The sequence below is a fragment of the Phascolarctos cinereus genome, unplaced genomic scaffold (assembly GCF_003287225.1).
Source record: "Phascolarctos cinereus isolate Bilbo 61053 unplaced genomic scaffold, phaCin_HiC Scaffold_4;HRSCAF=312, whole genome shotgun sequence".
NCBI classification, from domain to species: domain Eukaryota; kingdom Metazoa; phylum Chordata; class Mammalia; order Diprotodontia; family Phascolarctidae; genus Phascolarctos; species Phascolarctos cinereus.
Genome location: NW_027555847.1, coordinates 465,223,884 through 465,246,446, shown reverse-complemented (window position 1 = coordinate 465,246,446; position 22,563 = coordinate 465,223,884). Strand labels below are relative to the sequence as shown.

The window sequence follows — 22,563 nt, the reverse complement described above, 5'->3', positions numbered from 1 at the left end:
TTTGTCCTCTGCATTTATCCAAATTATTGCCAATACCTGCAACGTTCCCTCCATACTGCCATCTAGTGAAATTCTTCAAGGCCCAGCTGAAGTACCACCTCCAAGAATCTTTCACTCCCATTCAGAATGACCTATCCTACCTCAGTTTTCTTACCATTTTGGATCTCTTTTTTGCCTTCACACTACCTTATATCATACATATTTTTAATATGTTTCTTATCCTTCTCCCCATTTATGTAGTTATCTTTTAATCTCCAGCACCTACCACAGTGCCTTGTGCATAATAGACGTTTAACAAATGTTTGCCAGATTAAAACTGAAATTTTTATAGTTTGATTTTTAAAATGAAAAATCAGTTTTGAGTATGAGAATTTTAAAACTCTTAAGTGACCAAAACCAAAGGCCAGTAATCCTTGTGCTAGTCCAGTCAAACCTTCCTTTTTATTTAAGGTTTATCACAAGGAAATTGTGTATGCTTTTGCTATGAAAAGAATACAAGTATCAAAAGCCCAAGAAAAAAGTGATTCATTCATCCAATAAACATTATTAAGTACCGGGTCTCTGTAAAGCACTATGCTAGCTGTTAAGGATACAAAGATGACAAATGTTACCTCTTGCTAGGCATATGACATGTACACAGATAAGTACAAAACATGTCAGGGAATGATGAGGGCTATGGAGTAACAAATGGGTAAATTTGTTAAAGGAAAATTTGAGGACAGATTATTTTCATTTAAGAGAAACTTCAGAGTTAAAATGGTTAAGGTGGTCCATCAGATTTCATTTTTTGCACATTTTTTAAAATATAACTGTGTGAAACTACTCTTCACAATACCAAAATCATTCAAAAGAGATGAATGTTACTTGTGAATAAAAACTCTCAAGGGTCCCTTCCTAAAAAGTTTAGTGGACTGTGCTCAGAGAGACTAAAAATCTTAGCTCATATTACCTCCTAGATTTTTAACATAAGGGTTATGTGTCTCAACTAAAGTCAGAAGCACAAGTGAATACATTTACAAGGCAAGTAAAACATTAAATATGACCAAACTCTATGTAAATTGTCAATATTTTTCCTTTTCTTACACTTGTTATAGAGGCAGTGTATAGCACAGCACATCAGTCAAATAAGATTTTTCCATCACCACTTCTGAACAATATTTGTAAACATGAATGGATAATTATGCAGAAAACAGAATCAAGTTCTACTGGGGGAAAAATCAATAGATCTATTTAATCTAGGGGGAAAAAAAGTAGTTTTTAAAATCTCCAAATTCTGGAATATTAATGCAGGTGAACTTAAACAGTAACTCTCAAATTTGTATTCTACCCCTTTCTGAAATGTCTTACAACCTCTCCTAGAAGGAAGGGAAAAAAAGAGAAAATGAAGCTGGCCTTTCTAGGAAGGAAAAAGAATGGGCCAAGAAGAGAAGGCTACAAGCTGCTAGGAGGTGGAGGGAAGCTGGACAAGAGCTATAAAAAATAATTTTCCCTAGATCTGCAATAAGAAATTGCCACCAAATTTATGCAGATTAAAATAAATTTAAAATATATGGAACTGTATAACTGAAAGTGTTTAAGTGATTTTCAAGGACACTCCTAGGGAAGTGTCCTCAGGACAAGGAGTTGACTAGATACAGAATCTTGAACTACATTACCAATATAGAGAGTTCACAGCTGTGTCTAAATCTATGTGTCTTAATAGTAAATTCGTATCTACGTGGCACGTGCTAACAGAAAAATGACCTGCTGCAGCTTTCTATTTATTTGCAAAACAAGTACGAAGATAAGAGCTGTATAAGGTACCACATAGACAAAGGGGCTTATTTTGTAAACCTGAACCTACACAAAAATCTCTAAGAATTAATGTGCATGATTCGTGCACTCAATGGCCTATGAATATACAACAATTAGCATCAGTTTTCCTTTTTTATATTTGAAGCCTAATTATCTGCTGAAAATTGGGACAAACTAATTAATATATACTATTGCTCAATGAATCTGTAAATTATTCATATAAGCATCTTATTCAAGAGAGTCAGTATGTGAATACAGGTAAAATTAAACTACACAGGATTTATACCACCTATTTCATTTCTCTCCCACCACTGCAACATGTTATCATTTATATTATGCAAACTAGCCATAAAAATCACCAAGGAGAAATTTTATATCATGTTCCTTGGAACTGTTTCAGTCTCAGTGATGTTACCAAGCTTCCTGTTCACTTAACAAGGTGACTATAAATGAGAGTCCACAAGGAAGTCTTATTACTTTACAGCTTCATCCTATAGTATTTGTTTCTTTTCTTTCCCTAGAAGCAGAACTGATCAATATGTGAACCTGACATAAATCCTGAGAGTTTCACACATTTATTTGACCTCAGGCTAATGATTATATAAAAGACTCATGTAGGTGAGGCCCTGGACCTAATGGGTAAAAAACTTTAACACAAAGTTTAAGCATCCTCATACTACTGATCTGTAAACTAACTTGAAAACAATTCTTCCAGATGCCACTGGGTTTTTGTTTTTTGTTTTTAATGAATGGGGTTCCTGAGGTGATGCTTAACTAGATCTGAAATATCCAGTCACAAAGAATAATACTATCCTTATATATATGTGCCTTCTGAGCCAATGATACGTTTCAACTACACTGTCTTGTTGGCCTTTTCTCCTTTTGAGACAAGTAGCAGGTTTTTAAAGCCTGGTTAACTGGCACAGACTGATTTTGAATAGGACACCAAATGACCACTGGTAGGGCAGCTGGCCTAGGTTACAAGGGCCATAAAACAAACAAAAGCTAACAGATCCACTTGATGATCTAACTCATGCTTCTGACATTTATCACTGTGTTCTCATTAGGTGAGCTTAACCAGTCATGGGATTATCTACTCAGTAGAAAAAGGTAAAGGATTACAGTCATAAAACCATTATATAAAGATCTGAAGATAGCTCAAATATCAGTTTTATTCTAATAATTATTGCCCATAAATGACTAAATAAAATATCAAGAGATTTAAATAAGTTATTTCCCTATGACTGCTACTTTATCAAACATGCTAACTCAATACTATTACACTGTTTATTCTGATGGGCATACAAAACAAACCTGAGGCAGCAGATTAACTTATCAAAAGTTATTACTATAATGTACTTTGGAAATGAAGTTATTGTTTAAATAGAAAAATGCAGGATTCAGTTTAGCTGATTAGCTGGGAAAAACATTGTAGCCATGGCATACCTTTTCTAAAAAATTCTTATGTCTAATTGAATTTTATAAAAATTAACACAAAATCACAATAACACAAAAGCAGGGATTATTAACCCTGGGGTCTATCAACTTTTAAAAAATATTTTGATAACTATTCCAATTTAATTGGTTTCCTTTGTAATGCTATTCATTTTATGCATTTAAAAACATTATTCTGAGATGAAATCTAAAGGCTTCATCATAATACCAAAGGAGTTCATGACATAAAAACTGTTAAGAATTCCCTGCTTTATAACATATTGTCTTTGGTTTTGTGTGGTATTTCAGAGTCAGTGTTACCAATACTTTATGGGTAACGTTACTAAATTTTTTTTGCTCCTGATTTAAAATTTGAGTTTTTAAAATTCAATAACTAAATCTGCATTTAGAGGGAGAAAATATTTTAAATACTTTTGTCTCTTTATAATACTTAACTAACAACCTTTGATGCATTATTTCAAATTATTCAAATTTTTTTCATCTACAACATGTTAAGGCATAATTCCAAGGAAACTTATTAAAAATGATTACCAAAATTTGTGAGATATGGAGAAGTTGGGGAAAAAAGCAGCATGTTTTAACTTATAATTTTAATACAGCAACCAAAGAAGACTCCAAATACTGTACAGTGAAGTGTAATATCGTACACTATATACTGTTATAATACACTATCATTACATTACAGATTTAAAAAACCCAAATGTAATTAATACAGCAATCACAAATAAAACAAATCAAAACGTGCTAAATAACAATCAGTGCTGTAGGGATGGTGTAACTTCTATGCTAATTTCTTTTAGTCAACATTTAAAGCACTTGCTGTCTTCTAAATATATACACTATTACTTCTTATTTATATATTTTAAATAACATTTTCCTCCAAAAAGTGCACTCATTAGTTCTTGGCAATAATCCTCAAAGTCAAATAAACCTGAAAATACTAATAACTTTTTCAGTCTTTTATTGCTCTACCACAGGCATAAAGGCTCAGAAATGGGATTCTGCATTTTAGAAAGGATGCAAGATCTTAAAATGTAAAATATTAAGTAGTTGATATTGACAAGGAAAAATAACATCAACTAAAAAGTTCAACTAGTTTTCCTTTTCTTTTACATGACAATAATCATGTTAATATTGTAATATAAAAGCATAGAGATTCCATAATTAAAAATATTTAATGTTAAATATACAAGTAATGGCATTTTCTTCATTAATTCACATTTTGTATGATTCCTGCTGTTTTGGAACAAAGCTAAAACTCCCACGATTTAATAATACTAACATGAATTAAAACATTTAGCATTTCTATGTATTGTCAAAAATAGCAGAACTTGCTAAGTTACCTGGCAAATTTCACGTTATTAGTATCCTTTGTTATTTTGTTTACTAAGCATACATTTAAATATTATGATTTAAAAAAAAAATAAACAATTCTGGGTCTTCTGGTCCTCAAAATAATACATTTCTTACAAAATTAGTAATGATGGGCATTAGAACAGGATAATTTTGTAAAACTAATCTAATAATCCTCTTGCAAATCTTATCTACCAATCTTATTCAGAATACCTATTTTGTTACTAACTCTAAAAGGACATCTAAAATTCAATTGTAAAATGGTTAGAATTTGGCCTATGGTACAGTTGTTTGATGAGAAAAATAGCCCAAATGCAAATTGAGTCTTATGAGAATTTTTTAAAATCTCCAATTCTTCTCTGCAGTATTTTAATAATGAGCCAAATCAAAGTACTCTTGAATGGCTTTAAAAACAAAATGACATAATGACTTGAAAAATAAAGATTTTATGATTGCATAAAAAGTTCAAGTTAACATAATGTCAAGTTCTTGTGTGATTAATAAGAGAAGTGGCATATTAATGCTGTGCCTAAATATTCAGACATTCCTAAGTGTTAATTTATAGGAAAATGTTAGCAAGCAGCTTATATTAGTAGTTAACCATGTAAAATAATACTGTTATAAATTTTTCCATCTTGTAGCTAACAAATGATACATCAGTGATTCTCAACAAATGTCAATACTGACTGGTATGTGGAACTTTAGCAAATGATATTCCCTGAGGCAAAAACCCCTGCACAAAACTATTGCTCACTTTCCATTAAATTGGGTACTTTAGACATTTCCAGAAAATCTAAGAACCACAGCTGTTTTTCAGTCATATCTCAATGATAAGCAGTAAGCTTGACTGGGGAAAGAAAGAAGAAAAAAAAACCAACCAACCCCAATACTGCTACAAAGCAAGAAGTTATCTTCATATCGTCCATAGCCAATAGCTGCTAAACTTGGCTACATAGCAGTTTCCCAAGGAATATTATGAGAATAGTGATGGGAAAAACAATAAATTTTAGGCTTTTAAACTTATTTCTAAATGTATCATCTCTTCATGGTTTGTAATTCATAGTTAATAACAGATATTTTCATACATGGTATTGTGCAGTATTATATATGAGTTTTAAATTTTCAACTGCTTTCTCCACACTCTTTACTAATATTATGGTTGTTTTTAGATATACCTGAACTTGGACCATTAACAACAAACATGATAAGTTTACCTATAAGAAAGATAATTGAAGGGAAAAATATGCAGAAATTAATTTAAAATGTTCAACCAGACTAAAGACTGTAAAATAAAGCTTAGTTTGAAAAGTTAACCTAAAGTTAATGCATAACTTCTAAGAGGAAATAAAAATGCAATGACTACTGCAAGACTTTCTGGTTCACAGAGTAAAAGTTTGGTGATCATTTACAGTGATTCCCATGCTGTCACAAAGGGCAGGACTAAGATAACAATATTTAATTCTATAGCAACCTATTTGATTATTGTACACGTAAAAGAAAAGGGATGGCTATAATTAAAGAGAATGAGACAAAATAATTATACCGAACTTCTAGTGTTAGACTTAGTGAAGATCTGTCATTTTGCTTATCTCTAACAGGCAGCACCTACACCATTCGAGACCTCAGCTGAGGTAAAATCATTTCTAGGAATCTGATCACTTCAGAGCCAAGCTTTTTATTCTTTAAACACAAGAGAGCCCAAACTACCAATCTAATGTCCATACATCAGTGTAATGTAAGCAGCCATGCTGTAGCAACAGAAATTAATAAAATGTCTGAGGTTATGACCAAATTACTGCTTTGGCATGTACATTCTGATTCACATTAGATAAGCATGAAAACTTAATATGAGAGGTTTAACTTTGTGTTTGTTTTGCTTTACTCAAATAAGATTTGGAAGTCATCAACCCAACACATAAAGTCACAAGTGAAGAAACTATTTTTGTGTTAAAAGGTGATTCTGTGATTTACCTGGAAGCAAGGAATTACCTTGTTAGACAGTTTCCCTGTGGTAAAAGAAGAGGAAATGTACATTTTAGTGACCAAGAAAGCCAAAATAATTATTGTGGTTAGATACTGTAGTCTGTAGATTTATACATAAGAGTTCTTATAGCCAAATGTGAAATGTTATTTGGTGGTTATATTTCACACCTTATGCAAAAATAGTACACACTATAAAATAATTAGTTACAAATCTCCTTCAACCTACTCTCTGATCTGCAGAAAGACAGATTCTTCTAAGTAAAATCTGGAAACCAAAAACACCTGAAAGTTTCCAAATTTAAAAAAAAAACTTGATAAAATTAACCCAAACATGCCTCATTCAGTTTAAAGTGTTCAGATTCTCCAAAACTAAGTGACTTCAATTGATGTACTTTCACAAAGAGAACCTTTTTCTTTTTAAACAGAGAAGCATTAATTAAAGTGGCTAAATTCCTTGTGACAAAAAGAGGTTTTAAAATATCTGATAAGATAACCTGCGGATATTTTCCAAATTAAAATATATTTTTCATGGACCTGTTTTATATGTGCAAACAGAAAAGGCCAGGCCTTCAATGCTCTAGAGAAGAGACCATTAACATACATTTTGTCTTTCCATCCATGCAAATACAACTTAATTTCTGTGAACAGAGGAAGAATGTAAAATAAAATGCACATTACAGAATACAGATCTGCAGGGTAAGAGGTAAAATAGTGCAATACCGATGTGAGGATAAACATTCTTTGTCTTATGGAATAAGCATGACAGCTGCTTCTCAAGGAAGCTGGCACTAAAGATTTCATGAATACACTAAGTGAATGCCAAGTTGCTCAGGGTATGATGCAGCAAAATTTGCACCACAAATTCAAGTGAAGCCAACAAATGATCCTATGGGCACCAAAATAAAACAAGGAAACATTATCTGTTTCCAAGAAATTTCAACAAAGACACTTAGCATATACAAGTTATATACCATTGATCAAAATTTTAGAACAAAGCAACTCATTAATAAAGAATAATTCTCAGTTGATAAGTTCTCTGTGACTGACAAACTTTGAAAATTGGAGATCATGTAACTATATCTACCATTATCTATTGTACTTCCTACCACAACACTCTTTAACCTACCTTTCTGTGAGTTTGAAAAATTAGATGGCATTTGCCTTGCTTAGGATTCAGGAGATAATATTAACATGCTACTGTTTACTAACAGAGCATCCTACAGGCTGTGTTGATTCAGACAGTAACATAACGGAATCAAATTCACTTTATCATTCTAGAACAGGTTTTTTTTGTTTTAACCTTGCTCAACTGGTAAAAACTGTGTTATCATTACACTCTATTTCCAAGTTATTTTAATCAAGAATACATAGCTCTATGAATGTGTTTAAATCTAAGGAAATGTCAGGTTCATATAAAGTGTCTAATATACTGTATTATGAATTTTAATATACAGTTCAGTTCTGGTTGTTCTCAGATTTACATAAACATATTTTTACACTATAATAAATGTCTGGGATGGTTATTTGGAATAACTAACTCCAACAAATTTAATTTTTGCCCAGTTCTAGCTTTTTCAATAATCTTAAACATACTTTTAGCAAGAGAACTTTCACATGTTTGAAGAATTAAGACTCTCATGGAATTAAAATTACAAAGAACTTTCAATTACCCACATCTACAGCAGAAACTCATTCTCAGTGCATTTTCTAATAACTAATTTACAGGTAATTCAGAGCCAGCCTGGGCAGGAGTATATTAAAAGCTATTGCCAATCACACACTTGCTATCATGCACTGAATAACAAGATATAATCTTTGAAGTATACATACAAGATTTTTTCTTTTAAATGACTAATCATGTATGTGGTCCAGCCAACAACATTACATATTCACATAAACATTCTGCCCTTATTAGCCCCTCACTAATCAAGAATGATCCATTGGCTCAGTTGCATTAGTCATGTCAGCATCTTGACTATCCATCTCTTCAGGTTCCTCCACAGAATTTCCTTTTTGTGCTTTTGATCTTGTGGCAAATGTTGTTCCCACTGCACTTGTCACATTTCCATCAGTTGTTTCCACATTCAAATGCTCAGTACCACCAGTTACGGGAAAAGATTCAGGTAAGCCAGCCTGAAAACTCCCAGATTTTGCAGATGAGCTTACAACTTCTACTTTCCTTTGAGGAAAATCAGCTGGTGACTGCTCTGTGTTCTGATCCCGCAAGTGCCTGTCCATTGAAGCCTGGATAGATGAAACCATTTCCTGCAACTTTTTCCGCTGTGCTTCAATCAAGTTAGGATCCAGCTGCCTGCTGTCTCTCATTGTTACTACTCCAGGAGCTATCCGAATAAGCTCACTGTTACTAGAAGGCGCTGTGAATACAGAAGGATCTGGTTTTGCAGAACTAGCAGCAAAATCTGTCCCTGTCCCTGTACTATGTTTTCTGACAACTGGACCTTCTCTAGCTCTCTGATCCAGGTGGGGGCTACTGGAAGCAGTTCCAAGAGAATGCCCTTTTCCCTGGAAGGCAGTTACATTATGCAGCTGTTCTGATTTCTTTTTCACTACTCCACCACTACCTAATTTCAAGAGACCATGTGAAGGACTTGATTCTCGACTTCTTGAAGTAGTCTCTGCTCGAACCTGACTTACAGCCTCTTTCACTAAATCTTCAACATTAGGACCAATAGGGAAGTGCCCTGCAGCATCCACACACAATTCCAATCTATCTTCTGAAGCATTGTAGACAAAAGTTTTACCAGGAAGATGTGGGAAAGTGCAATGCTTGCCATCAGTCATACCTGTGAAGAAGGAAGAAAGTCAGAAATTTAACTTCTTCAATTCTTATTTAAAAGATTACTGAAAAAGCATTGTTACCTCTGAAATACAGTGAAGCTTAACTACATTAACTCAGTGAGTGGTCAGCAGCTTTATGCAGCTTTTCCACACTTAGCAGTTGAGAAACCAAAGAATTAAAAGTAATAAGGATATCCCACCATATAGAAAATGAACTTAAAGTATTTGTTTATAAGTCTTCACCTACTTGATAGAAAACTGCAAAAGACAAATTATCATTGGGAGAAAGCACTAGCTAAAGAACAACTTAAAATGAAGATGAAACATCTCAGAAAGTATATTATGTAATTCAAGGGAAATGTGATTCAGTTTTCCAAAATTCAAATTCTACAATTTTTACAAACACATCTAATATATTTAATGGAGAATTGCCTAATAAGACCATAATGGAGAATGAGATTTGGTCTTCTGGCCTATCAGAATGATAGATTCCTGACCAGAGACTTATGCCCAAAAAGAGCCAGAAACAATGTATTTGCCTAGAGATAGTTGGTCTGATTATAAAGACTTTTAATTAAAAAGGCATAAATTAGGAAGACTAGCAGGAGGTGCTCTGTAGTCCACAGGCAAAACAATAGGAAAGAGAGGCAAAAACAATACTCAGATCCAATATGCCAGGTGCCAATATACCAACATGTGAATTGTGTTATAATAAAGAGGATGTTTAAGTTCACAAAATAAGAAAGAAAATGGAAACCCAGAAGCACATCACAGTTTTGCTAAGATGAGTTATACCTGAAATATAACAATGAAAAGGGTACTTATTCCCCATTCAAAGGGACTAGTTTGGGAGACAGAGTAACATTGCACATCACGGAAATATTTAATTTGTGAAAATCCACAAACCTCATGGAAGCATGGAATTGGGGATGAAGAGAGAAAACACCTGAGTGAAGATCAAGACAGAAAAAAAATGAGGCAATATAGTAGTGGGAATATATAGGGGGACCCCTGCCACAAGGCAAGATAGAAGAAATGGATGATGCAGCTCATAACAGTACTTGGAGAAAGGTTAAAGAGTTCCTAAGAGATAACAATAGGAGCAATGGACATAGCCTAATTAAAATCTGTTTGGCTTTTTAATGTATATTTGTTATAAGGATTTTCCTCCCAATTAGGGAGAGAAATTTTTGTTAATTGAAAATAATAAATAACATCTAAAAAATTTTTAATCGCTTTAAATTAAAAAAAAATTAAAAGTCAAAGTTCATTAATGGAATAAGGTCCAAGACTCTAAAAAGGTAAGATGACTCAAAAGAAATGGGAGACTCCCAAGAACAAAGCTCTATTTACTGTTCCATGCAAAACTGCATTTCCCATCTCTATGACTTTGTACTGGCCTCCACACCTGGAATGTTCTCTCTTTTCACTTCCGCCTCTTGACATCCCTGGCTTCTTCCAAGAGTCAGCTCAAATGGCATCTTCTATAGGAGCCCCCAAGCCACTTGAACGTTCTATTTTAAGGTTACATCATATATGTGTACTTATTTATTTACGTGCTGTTTCCAAATTAGCACGTAAACTCCTTAGGGCCAGGGACCTTTTTGTATATTTAATGTTCTTTGTATCCCCAGCATTTAGCACTTACAGTGTGTGGCATATAATAAGCACATAACAGAGGTTTGTTGACCGATGAAACAATTCTCCAAAATTCTGATTACAAAGAAAAGATGTCTAAAGAGAACAATGTGACTGTTCTCTCTTTGACTGTTATCAAAGGTACTCAGACTTTTGAAGGACAGCATAAAGCATGGGAAAAGGCACAAAGATGAATATTAAAAATTGGCAAGATCCTCTAAGAATTATATAGGAAAGGCTACATTATTCCAGGAAGCCAGAAAGAGTCAAGGCTTGCAGTAAGCGCTCCAGATAACAACAAAAAAGGATTTCTTTGGCTATACTGGGTCAAGAAGAATGTGAAAGAGAGAACTTATACTTGCTATAGTAAGATAAGAATGAGGGAAGAATTGGTGAATTCCCTTTTTGCTGCTTCTTTTTCCACAAAGGAGAATGATCTTCAGTCTAGAAATTATTTTGAAAGTGGTTAATAGGGAATTAGAATTAAAAAAACATAAAGAGATAATAAAAGTGTCTAATTACCATTAATGAGTATAAGATTTTGTGGTCCAGTGAAAGTACAAATCAGGGTAATGAAATCACTTACAAGTTAGTAATCTTTCATGAATCACAACAGCAAAAACAAAAAAATGTGTTGTAATATTTGTTGAGAACTAGGTCTGGTGTCAAAAGACCCTGGGTTCAATCCCACACTTAAGTGACCTTGAGCAAGTCCTTTAACCCCATTTCCTCACCTGTAAAATAAGAGTTGGAACTGATGGCCTCAGGGGTCCCCTTCCAGCTCCATCTATGAGCCTATCAAACTACTGGCCAATGAACATGAAGTCAATCCCTGGAAAGATTCTAGAATTGTTCTAGAATGGTTCATTGGTTTGTGATCATTTAGAGAAGAAGTAATTCCTAGAGGCCAACATGCCTTCATTAAAAATGTCATGACAAACTAACCCTGTTTTCTTTTCTGGCAGGGTTACTATATACTTAGTACACTAAGCCCTTCAGTAGATCCTGGAGGAAACAGCAAGTTTAGATAAGCTTAAGAAAGAAAAGATGTTACCAACAGAAGAATAAGCAAAGGTTTCATGGAAAAAGTGACATCTAAATTGGACTTTAAAAAATGGGCAAGAATTCAAAGAAAGCAGAAAGAGAAAGGAAGAGCAGTTTAATTATAAAGGACAGTATTACCAAAGGCAAAAGGCAAAGAGACAAAATAGCATAGGACACACAGCTAGCATCTAAGGTTACATCTGAACTCAGGTCTTCCTGATTCCAGGCCCACTCTGCCACCTAGCTGCCTCTCTAGACAGAAACACCAATGCACTGCGGATAGAACTAGAAATCTATTCATTCTGGAAAGCAATGTGGAAATATGTAATAGACTAAAATGTTCATACCCTTTGACCCAAAGATTTCACCATAAGACATGTGTTCTAATGAGGTCACTGAGACAAAGGATCCATATAGGAACAGCAGTACTTTTTAGTGGTAGCAAAAAACTGGAAGTAATGTAGATGTCCATCAATTAAACAAGTAAACAAACTGTGGCAAATGAATGTAATGGTGAATACAGAAAAGAATGGAAAGACTATGAACTCATACAATATGAAATAAGCAGAGCCAAAAAAACCCAATATTACACAATTACAGCAATATAGGTGGAAAGAACCACAAAACAACACTGAATATTATGAAATTATAAAGAGCAAGTTTGTCCCCAACAAAGAGATATAAGAAGATATATCCCCCTGCTTTGTGGAGGTTCTGGTCCACAGGTGTAAAACAGTGAATATAACATGAGATTTTTTTCCCTAAGAATTGATCTGTTTTACTCATTTTTTTTCTTCTATTACTCCTTTTAGGAGAGTAAAAATCTATTTTTTTAATACATATTTTTTAAACTGCCTGCAGACATGAGAAACTGACCAAAAAGAATTCAAACTGAAAATGATGAGGAGGGGAAGGAAGAGATAATTCACAGAAATCCATTAAGCCAGATAACACAGAATAGCAAAAAGAGGGACAGGAATAAATCTCATAGTATTAGATATCTATACTAATAATAAACAAAGTAAACTATGTTAACACAAGGTAAATTTGATCTTACAAATCTGATGGCATATGACTAGAATATGACTATGTTACAGTATGCCTTATGCAAAAGGGAAGTGGTAGAATAATTGCATAAAATATCAAGATAACACCTTCATGGGAAAATCCACAAACAAGAGAGGGAAAGCACAGTAAAGACCATTTGGATGAGGATCAATGGAAGGAATACTAAGTGTTATTATGGTGGGATCATCTAAACAAAAGAAGAAAATGGATGAGTCCAGGAAACTGATCACATCATGGCATGGAGGCATGAAAGAGTAAAGATAGGGTATTTCACTTATCCAAACATCTTCTGAAACACTCCCTTTTCTAACAGTAGAGCATCTGATTAATTCTTGACTTGCCTTATGATCATTTCATTCTTCAAAAGGTCGAGAAAGTATATAACAGGAACTGTTCTGGAATGGATTCTGATTAATAAGGAAAAATTGACTGCCAAAGTAGAAATGATAGGAACTTTAGGAGGGAAAGACCAAACTATCCTATTAAGTTCATGTCAGACAAGGAGGGGGACACCAGGCACAATCTGAAACATACCTAAGCTTTCAGTACAGTCAACTTCAAAGAATTCAGATGAATAGGATCCCAGAACCTAAAATTCCTAAGAGAAAGCTGGCCTGAAAAGGACTGGATGCTCCAAAGAATGCTATTGTAATAACAATTTCAGTTAAGTAAGAGCAGTATAAACAGACCAATTTGAATATCCAAGGAATTCATTGATCAATTTAGATTTTTAAAGGACAAGAAAACGGAAGCAAAGGCAATAACTGAAAATGATAATAGTGTCTGGAGGTCTAAACCTCAGAAGAAGCTGAAGCTAGTAATGAAAGCTAAGAATAACAAAAAAGGTTTAAATAGAAAAGCTATGTTGGAGGCAAGAGTAGTATCAATGAAAGGAAGGGACTGCTATTCAGAGGAAACTGATGATAACAGATGGCAATAGACTCTTTTTTTACTTCTACTTTTTTCTACCAAAAAAACCCCAACAATCAGGGGTAGACTAGAACAAAAAGGGCTAACTAGAAGGTAAAAAGATGGAAATAGTATCTAGTTGACCTCAACTGAGTTCAAATAACTAGGCTTAAATAAACATCATATTTCTCTTTGAACACACATATACTACACACATCCAAATAATCAAATATCTTTCAAAAAATGCTATCCATCTCCAGAGAAAAAAACTGATGGAGTCTGAATGCAGATTGAAGCATAACTTTTCTTTACTTTATTTTTCTTGGGTTATTTTGTCTGTATTTTCTTTCACAGCATGACCTACATGGAAATATGTTTTACGTAACTGCACATGTATAACATGTCAAATTGCTTGCCTTCTCAATTACATGGGAAGAGGAAGGAGGGAGGGAGAGAATCTGGAATTCAAAATTTGAAAAAAGAAAGTTAATTGTTTTTACATGTAATTGGGGGGAAATATATATATTTTAAAGAGCAATGCGTAAAAGCTGCAAAGAGGCACATTTCAATTAGGTTCCTGAAGAGAAGAGGGAAGGGGTCTGGGCCTGTGAACTCCCAGTTCTACCAAGGCAGATCAATAACTGTTGTGCAACACAGTCTCAGAAAGTTGCCTGGGGCACTGAGAGATGTCCTCAGGGTCACACAGTCACTATGTCAGAGGCAGAACTTGCACCCAAAGCTTCCTGGCTATAAGCCCAACCTCCTCTGCCACACTGTCAGATATACATAGGGAAAACCTCCTGTTAGAGATGTCCAAAAGTGGAGTGGACTTCCATAGGAAGCAGTGGATTCTGTACACCCAAAATATTCATAGTAGAACTTTGGTGATAGCAAAGAACTGGAAACAAACTAGATGCCCATCAGCTGGGGAATGGCTAAACACAAAGAAGAAGGGTTCTTAACCTTTTTTGTATCATGAAGCCCTTGGGCAGTTAGTGAAGCTTACAGATCTTTTTTTTCATAACAACATTTTAAAATACATAGGATTTTAAAGGAAACTATTTATATTGAAATTTATACTGAAATGCTGAAAAGATGAATTTTTTCTCCCATCCATGTTCACAAATCCCCCTGAAATCTTTCCATGGACTCTTTGGGAATCTACAGATGCCAGGTTAAGAACTCCTGCACTATAATAGAATATCACTGCATTGAAAGAAACAATGAATATGAAGATTTCAGAGAAACATAAAAAAGACATATGAAGTAAACCAGGGTGGTGGTGAAAAATTGACATAATTGTTTTATAATAACCATTTTATAGTATTAAGAACCAATGAATCCATCCCAATTATTCTGAAATGCTTTGAAAACTATAAACTTCCTTACAGATAAAAAGTATCACTATTATCTCAGACTGCTTCCCCTTTAAGATGGACTGTTAAATACTGAACTGAAACCCTTAACTAGACTCACACCCCTAACATTTGCAGTACATCACTTAGCCTCCCACTTCATTAAGATTTCATCCATAAGACAGAAGCTCCCTTCATTTCAGTTCTGCTAAACTTCTCAGGAGCATCACTCAACCTCTTTTTCTTCCCTATAGTCACAAAAGTAAAGGTATCCTCTCCCCTTGCTCAAACTAATTCCTTTATTTGCCCCCTCAATACCATTCCTTTTCAACTCCTAGACCCAACAGCTTGCTACAAACGTCATTTTCCTCTTGCTTGCTACAGTCACCATGTCATCTCCTTATAATAAACATGCTCAAATTTCTCTAATCCTAAAAAAAATTTCCTCAATCCTTCAACTTCTTTCAGCTATCAACCACTCTTTCCCTTTCCTTGCCAAACTTCTGAAAAATGTGGTCTTGACCCTAGGCCTCCACTTATTCACCTCCTTGTTCAGACTTTTTTTCAGTTGGGTCTGACCTTTGTGACCCCACTTGGGTTTTCTTGGCAAGGATACCTGGAGTGGTTTACCATTTCCTTCTCCGGCCCATTTTACAGAAGAGGAACTGAGAACTTGCCCAGGATCACACAGCTAGTGAGTGTCTGAGGCCGGATTTGAAATCACAAAGAGGAGTCTTCCTGACTCCAGGCCTGGCACTCTCTCCACTTTACTACCTAGCTGCACTTCCTACTCTGTCCTAAACTCCTTTGCAATCTGGTGCCTATCTCCCAATTACTCTATTAACACTGCTGTCTCAAAAGTCATCTGCTATTTGCCAAATATGGTGGCCTACTTTCAACCAGAAAGGCCTCTTCATCCTCCTAGACCTCAAGACAATATTGATACTATCAACCCCTCCCACCACTTTTCGCTCTTTAAATTCTAAAGCTCCACCTTCCTAGTTCTCCTAGCTTTCTTTCTGCTTTACTGACTTCCCATCTCCTTACTTGAAGCATTACCAAAGGGTAGGTCCCTGATGCTTTCCTCTCTAGAGTCTCCCTTAGGATACTGACTTTCATGGCTTCAACTACCACTGACTTAGGTCCCACATGGACAGTCCTAAATGCTTAAAGATATCTTCACTAGATGTCCTCCTGGCACCATGTACTCAACATGCTCCAGCCTGAGCTTATTATATTCTCTCCAAATCTGCTCCTTTTTTCTGACTTCACTACAATTTATCCCTTCCACATCAAGTGGGTTAGGAGTGAAGCACAGCACTGGTACCTCCTTCCCACCCCACCCCAGCGATCTGGAAAATCCATGTAAAATTTTTTGGCCAGAGAAGTCTGAATTATTACAGTATCAAAAGTTAAAATATGTTGATATTATATAATATTATATGTATATTTATGTATTTGTGAGTTTCTAAACTTTTTCTGTGTCATCTGTGGCTTCTGCAAAACTCCTCCAAAATTCCCATTTAACATCTCACACTGACCTGAGATATATCAAAACTACTATGGGGAAAGTCTCAATGTGGAAGGGATAACTATTTCTATTAGTGCCACCATTTATTATATTCCCCTCCACACACTCAATACTCCAGGCAATCAATAAAAAATCATTTAAGTACCTACTGTATATCAGGCACTGAACTAGATGCTAGTGATGGGGTGATGGAACCTGGACTTCTAAAAGGAAAAGACCATGTCTTTGAAAGCAACCCAATCCCTGAATTTTCCATACATTTCAGCAGCCCAGATCACTAGCACCTCTGCCCAAGGCACTAGGCCCACCTCAGCCCACCTAGACTTGGCTTACATGACATTCCTTTCACAGTTAATCTTGGCCCACCCCAGACTATCTGCATATACCGAACACTCCTTAATCTCAGCACAGTTTGACTTTTATCCCAGGGGTAAATAGGAAGGCACTAGAACAGTTCTTGTGGTGGTTAAGTACTACATAGAGTTTACATTACTTTCATTTCCAAATACATCCCTTCCCTCTCACCTTCTCAGAGCCATCTCTTAGAACAAAAAGCATTTTTCAAAGAAAAAAACGTTCATCAAACCTAACCCAACACATCACCAAAATATGACAACATATGCCATATTTTACACCTAAATGCGCTTTATTTCTACAAAGGAGAATACATTTTCTAATCTCATCTTCAGTGTCAAGCATCATGATAATTATGCAGTATTCAATTTAAGTTTTTTATTCTATTTAATTCTTAAAAGTCATAGTTGATATTATTTTCCTGGTTCTGCTGAACTTTACTTTGCATCCATTTGCATGTTTCTCTATATTCTTCATGTTCATAGTTTCTTATAGCACCAGTATTTCATTACATTTATGTACCATAGCAAGCATTCCCAATCAACGGGATCTACCAACAGATTAAGACACAATCTGTTCAGGTAAATAACCAAATTACAGTAGTGTGAAAAAACTTCAGGATGCAAAAACATTTGAATGTAGTTTTTGTAAGGCTATCTTAAAGCCAGTCTAAATAACTTTATTTCTAGTTCTTTGCTATGACCAAAAAAAATAATAATAATAGGGAGGGACTACTATAAATATTTTGGTATATATGGAACCTTTCTTTCTGTAGCTGACTTCCTTGGGATACATACCTGACAATGGGATCTCTGAGTTACAATTATGGAACTTTTTAGTCATTTCCTTAACAATTTGATATTGCTTTCTAGAAAAGTGAACCAATCACATTTTGACTAATAGTATAAGTAGAGGGTCTGTCTTTTCACACCCCTCAGTGAACTTAGGGGGAGGGGGTTAGAGTTGGAGAAGAGTTTAACTCAATGGTCTCTAAGGACCCTTCCAGCTCTAAATGTATGATCCTCTGATCTGTGGCCTATAAAAGCTGTGTGCTTTCTATCTACCTATCTCGAGAAACAATCCCTGGTCCTTTTTTCCCCTGAAAAAGAAGTTTTGTTCGTGGATGCCAGCTCTGAGAAATGTTATTGTTGGGGAAAGGGAGGGGAAGACAAAAGGAAGAGAAGGGAGACTATACTCAGTATAGCATACTGCATTGAGCATTTGGGGGATATTGGGACTGACTCTAGCACCATGAAGAGATACCAAGCTGGTAAATATGGTAGTGCTGCTTATGATTTATATGTATATCATACCTCAAAAACCAACAAAATGAAATGTTTATAGTAAACACGTCTTTTTTTGGTTCAGTTTACTCTTGGAAATTTTTGTTTATTTTATCTATTTAAAATTTTTTTAAAAACTGGTATATGTCTGATTTCATCAACTAGACTCTTAAGATCCTCAGAGGTAGTGAATGTCTAATACTTCTGTATCTCATTCCTCAACCAACCTATATACACAACATACACTCAAAAATACTTCTTAAGTAAACTACATCTCAGTTAACTGAGGCTTCTACTATACTACCTTAGGCTTTTTATTTAAACACAGAAATCTTCTAGTTCAAGCCCTCATTTTATAAATAAGAAAACTCAGGCTGAGAGAGTTTAATAATTTGTTCAAGGTTATATAGCTTATAAAAAAAACAAACAAAAAAAAAACCCAAGAGCTTAAGACTAGAACCCATGTCCTTTGCCAGCTAATTCAGTTTTCTGTACAACTAAGATTCTGTAAAGGGAAAGTTCACAGTAGTGTTCATTAAGGGAAAAAGGTAAATGTTCTATTTTAAAAGAATATACTCTTGGTCCACAGTCATCTATTCTATTCTATGAAAATATTTAAAGTATCCATCACCAGTTGTTCCAGAATGGAGTATGACAACCATGTTTTGTCTATATAGTTTATTCTTACCTACCCAAGGGTAATAAATAAGAGTCTATTACAGACTCTGGGTTCCAGCCCTCCCCACTTCTCTTGCTTTACTCTTCCCCACCACCACCTTGCCTACCGACAGATTAAGACACACTCTGTTCAGATAAATAACCAAACTATAGTAGTGTGAGGAAATTACAGGATGCAAAAACATCTGAATGTAGTTTTTGAAAGGCTATCTTAGAGCCAGTTTAAAGAACCTAAGAGTTCTTAACATACGCTATTCCAATTTTGGGAACAAAGGCCATTCTTCTAGGCCTTGATGTGTCTGCCCTACTTTCTTCCTTCCCACCCCTGTGGGTGGTTAGTGTAAGGTATATTAGAAAAATGACTGGACATGAATTTAAAATATTTGGATTAGAGCCCAATCTACTACTTTATTATTCTGTGACCTTGGGTAAGTTACTTAAGGTCCATGAGCCATAATTAACATCATTTGCAGATGAGACTAGATGTAATGAGACTAGATCAGACTAGATGACTTACTGCTCTGATATTCAGGAGGGAAACAGATGAGCCCCAAGTTACAACTAATATTTTCCTCTGGTTAAAAAAGAGATGACTTTCCAAGGATACTTCTTCATCTACTCAGCTGTCATCTTTCTGGCTCTCTCCCTGGGAATCCTTTTTTTCTTTTTCCTGTCACTGGGCCATAGCTATTCTCTAACATTCTTCTAATATTACAGCCTGGAGACTTGATCTTCTTGTTTGCCCTTTGTCTCCAGGACCTTGGTGTTTCCTAGCCCATCTAATTTGATTAGCAACCAGGATATTCTTTTTTTTCCCCACTGCTGTCTGCCTTTGTTTTCTCTCAAAGCCCCTTTCAGTTTTGGGTTATGCCTCTCTTACAGCAAGACACTTGGATTCCTTGATAAATCAGATTAAGGTTCTCTCCAGCTCCTATACTCCATTCCCAATCTCCATGTGCCTTGGATTCAGGTTCTGTGATTTCCTTTACTATATTCCCATGTTTGCATTTGAGTACAAATGCATCACGTGCATCCTTCCCTTGGGAGTTCCTTCAATTCTCTAACATTTGGAGAGGGGATATTTTGACATATCAATGCTTAAGTTTTCATCTCTACCCTGTATCCCAAGAGTAATTAGAATTCCACAGAATGTAAATTATTTGAGGACAGGGAATGTTTCATTTTTTGTCTTTGCATTCCCTAGCACACAGCACAGTACTAGCGCTTCATAAATGCTTATTGAATTAAAACAAATGGCTTCAAACATCTAACTAACCTAATAACATAAAATAGTTTCTCTTCTTTTCTCATCCACTTATTTTGATCATCAAAAAGGGTTAAGTGGTAATTCATCTGTAACCTTTTAGCTTTAAAGCCAAATTGCCAAGTTCTCATAACATGGGGTTTTTTCTAAGGATAAACTGTGACTAATAGTCATACCTTATCTCCTTTCCTATCTTCAAGACCATCACATCTATATACTAGCAGCTGACATTTATATGATGCTTTACAGATTAGCTATCAAATATGAGAAAGGAATTTATTCAAGAATAAAATTCAAAGTCTACAAATACTTTGGAAGATTCAATATACCCTAATATGGAATGATTTTTTTCCATAGTATCAACCAGGTAAAAAAGTTTACAGAACAACAACCTAAACTTATTGTCCTCCCTGAATAATGAATCTATTTCTTAGCATTCTAAATGAATCTGGACTTCCTTAGTGCAGGAAACAGAATATAACTGCTGAGTTTCTGTTTGTACAGTTACCTTCATAACTTTCTGCTAGATGATAGTAAGATAACTTCTCCTCTCTACAAACCAACTGTGGCTATTAAAGAATAAAAATCATTCTTGGTTTAGTAGTTTCTAACATCCTTGTAACTCCCAGCTATTACAGTACCTAATACAGTGAATGTCTATTATCTGACATACACAGGAAAGGGGTCATTTTGATTGAGTGTCCTGCTGCAGAGAATTATGAAATAAATATCACATGTGGATTATCCAAATTCATATAATTAGCATAAAATTACCTTAATGCTAAATAATAGACATAATTTTTTTATGATTCAGAAAAGCAGTTCAAAATCCTATGGTATGTTGAATCTTCTTTATAAACTTCATCATCTTACTAACTCAGCACTTAACACACACACACACATCTGTATAATATATAATTATATATCTATATAATATATACTATATATACATATACATACATATACATACATACGTTGTTGCTGTTGTTGGGTATAGACAGAGTTTTACTTAAGTGCAGGAGCATGGGTCTGACCATGTCACCCTTCTACTCAAACTCCAGAGCTCCCTACTGCCTCTAGGACAAATATAATTCTACTCCTGTCTGTCATTTAAAGCTCTTCTCAACCTGGCTCCTTCCAAACTTTGCAGTCTCTTATGTTTACTCTTGCTCCCCTCCATGCTCTCTATGGTCCAGCCATACTGATCTACTTGCCATTCTTCACTCACAATATTTATCTTCCGTCTGTCTGTACTCCATATGCCTGAAAAGAACATACAATATTCCTCTTCACCTCAGTCCACCCTTCCTTTCTTCCTTCCTTCCTTCCTCTCTTGGAGACAATCTGGGTTAAGTGACTTGCCCAGGGTCACACAGCTAGTAAGTGTCCGAGGTCAAATTTGAACTCAGGTCCTCCTGACTCCAGGGCCAGTGCTCTGTGCACTGCACCACCTAACTGCCCCTTTGGTTTCTTTCAGGACTCAACTCAACATCACTTTCTGTCTGAAGCTTCTCCTGGTCTCCCTAGCTGCTAATGACTTCCCTTTAAAAGTCACTGCCTGTTTGCTTTGTAGGTGCCTTGGAAAGACCTAAATATGTACGTGTTGCCTCCCTCATTAAAACATAAGCTTTTTGAGGGCAGAGACGATTTCAATTTTGTCCTTGTATTCTCAGTGTTTAGCACAGTATCTGGCACATAGTAGCCACTTAATAAAATGCAAATTGGCCAATATATAATCCTTATCCTTAAAAACTTTGCAATCATAATGAGGAAGACTTACATGAAAAACTAAGTTAAAATACATGAAAACATGTGATAGGCATAAGTATAATTTAAAGTCAGAAATGCAAGGAAAAAACATCACAGATTTAAAGCTGGAAGGAACTTAACAGATCATCTAGTCCAAATTCTATTTTACAGTTGAGGACAGACAGGCACATAGAGGTGAAATAACTTGCCTAACGTCACACAGGTCACAAGTGGGCTATGTTAAGAAAGGAAAGGATCTGTGGTAACTGGAGATGGGGATAGTCCTACCTGTACCACTGACCTGAT

At 35.2% G+C, this 22,563-nt stretch overlaps 1 protein-coding gene across 1 annotated transcript in view; it reads right to left on the bottom strand.

Annotated features, from left to right (window-relative positions):
- Positions 1 to 3,820: 3,820 nt before the first annotated feature.
- The window catches only part of VCPIP1 (valosin containing protein interacting protein 1), a 32,707-nt gene continuing 13,964 nt past the window's right edge, over positions 3,821 to 22,563 (bottom strand). The window contains 1 exon segment of the mRNA XM_021002075.2: positions 3,821 to 9,389. Within this exon segment, the coding sequence (XP_020857734.1) occupies positions 8,512 to 9,389 (878 nt within the window). The 3' untranslated portion in view covers positions 3,821 to 8,511.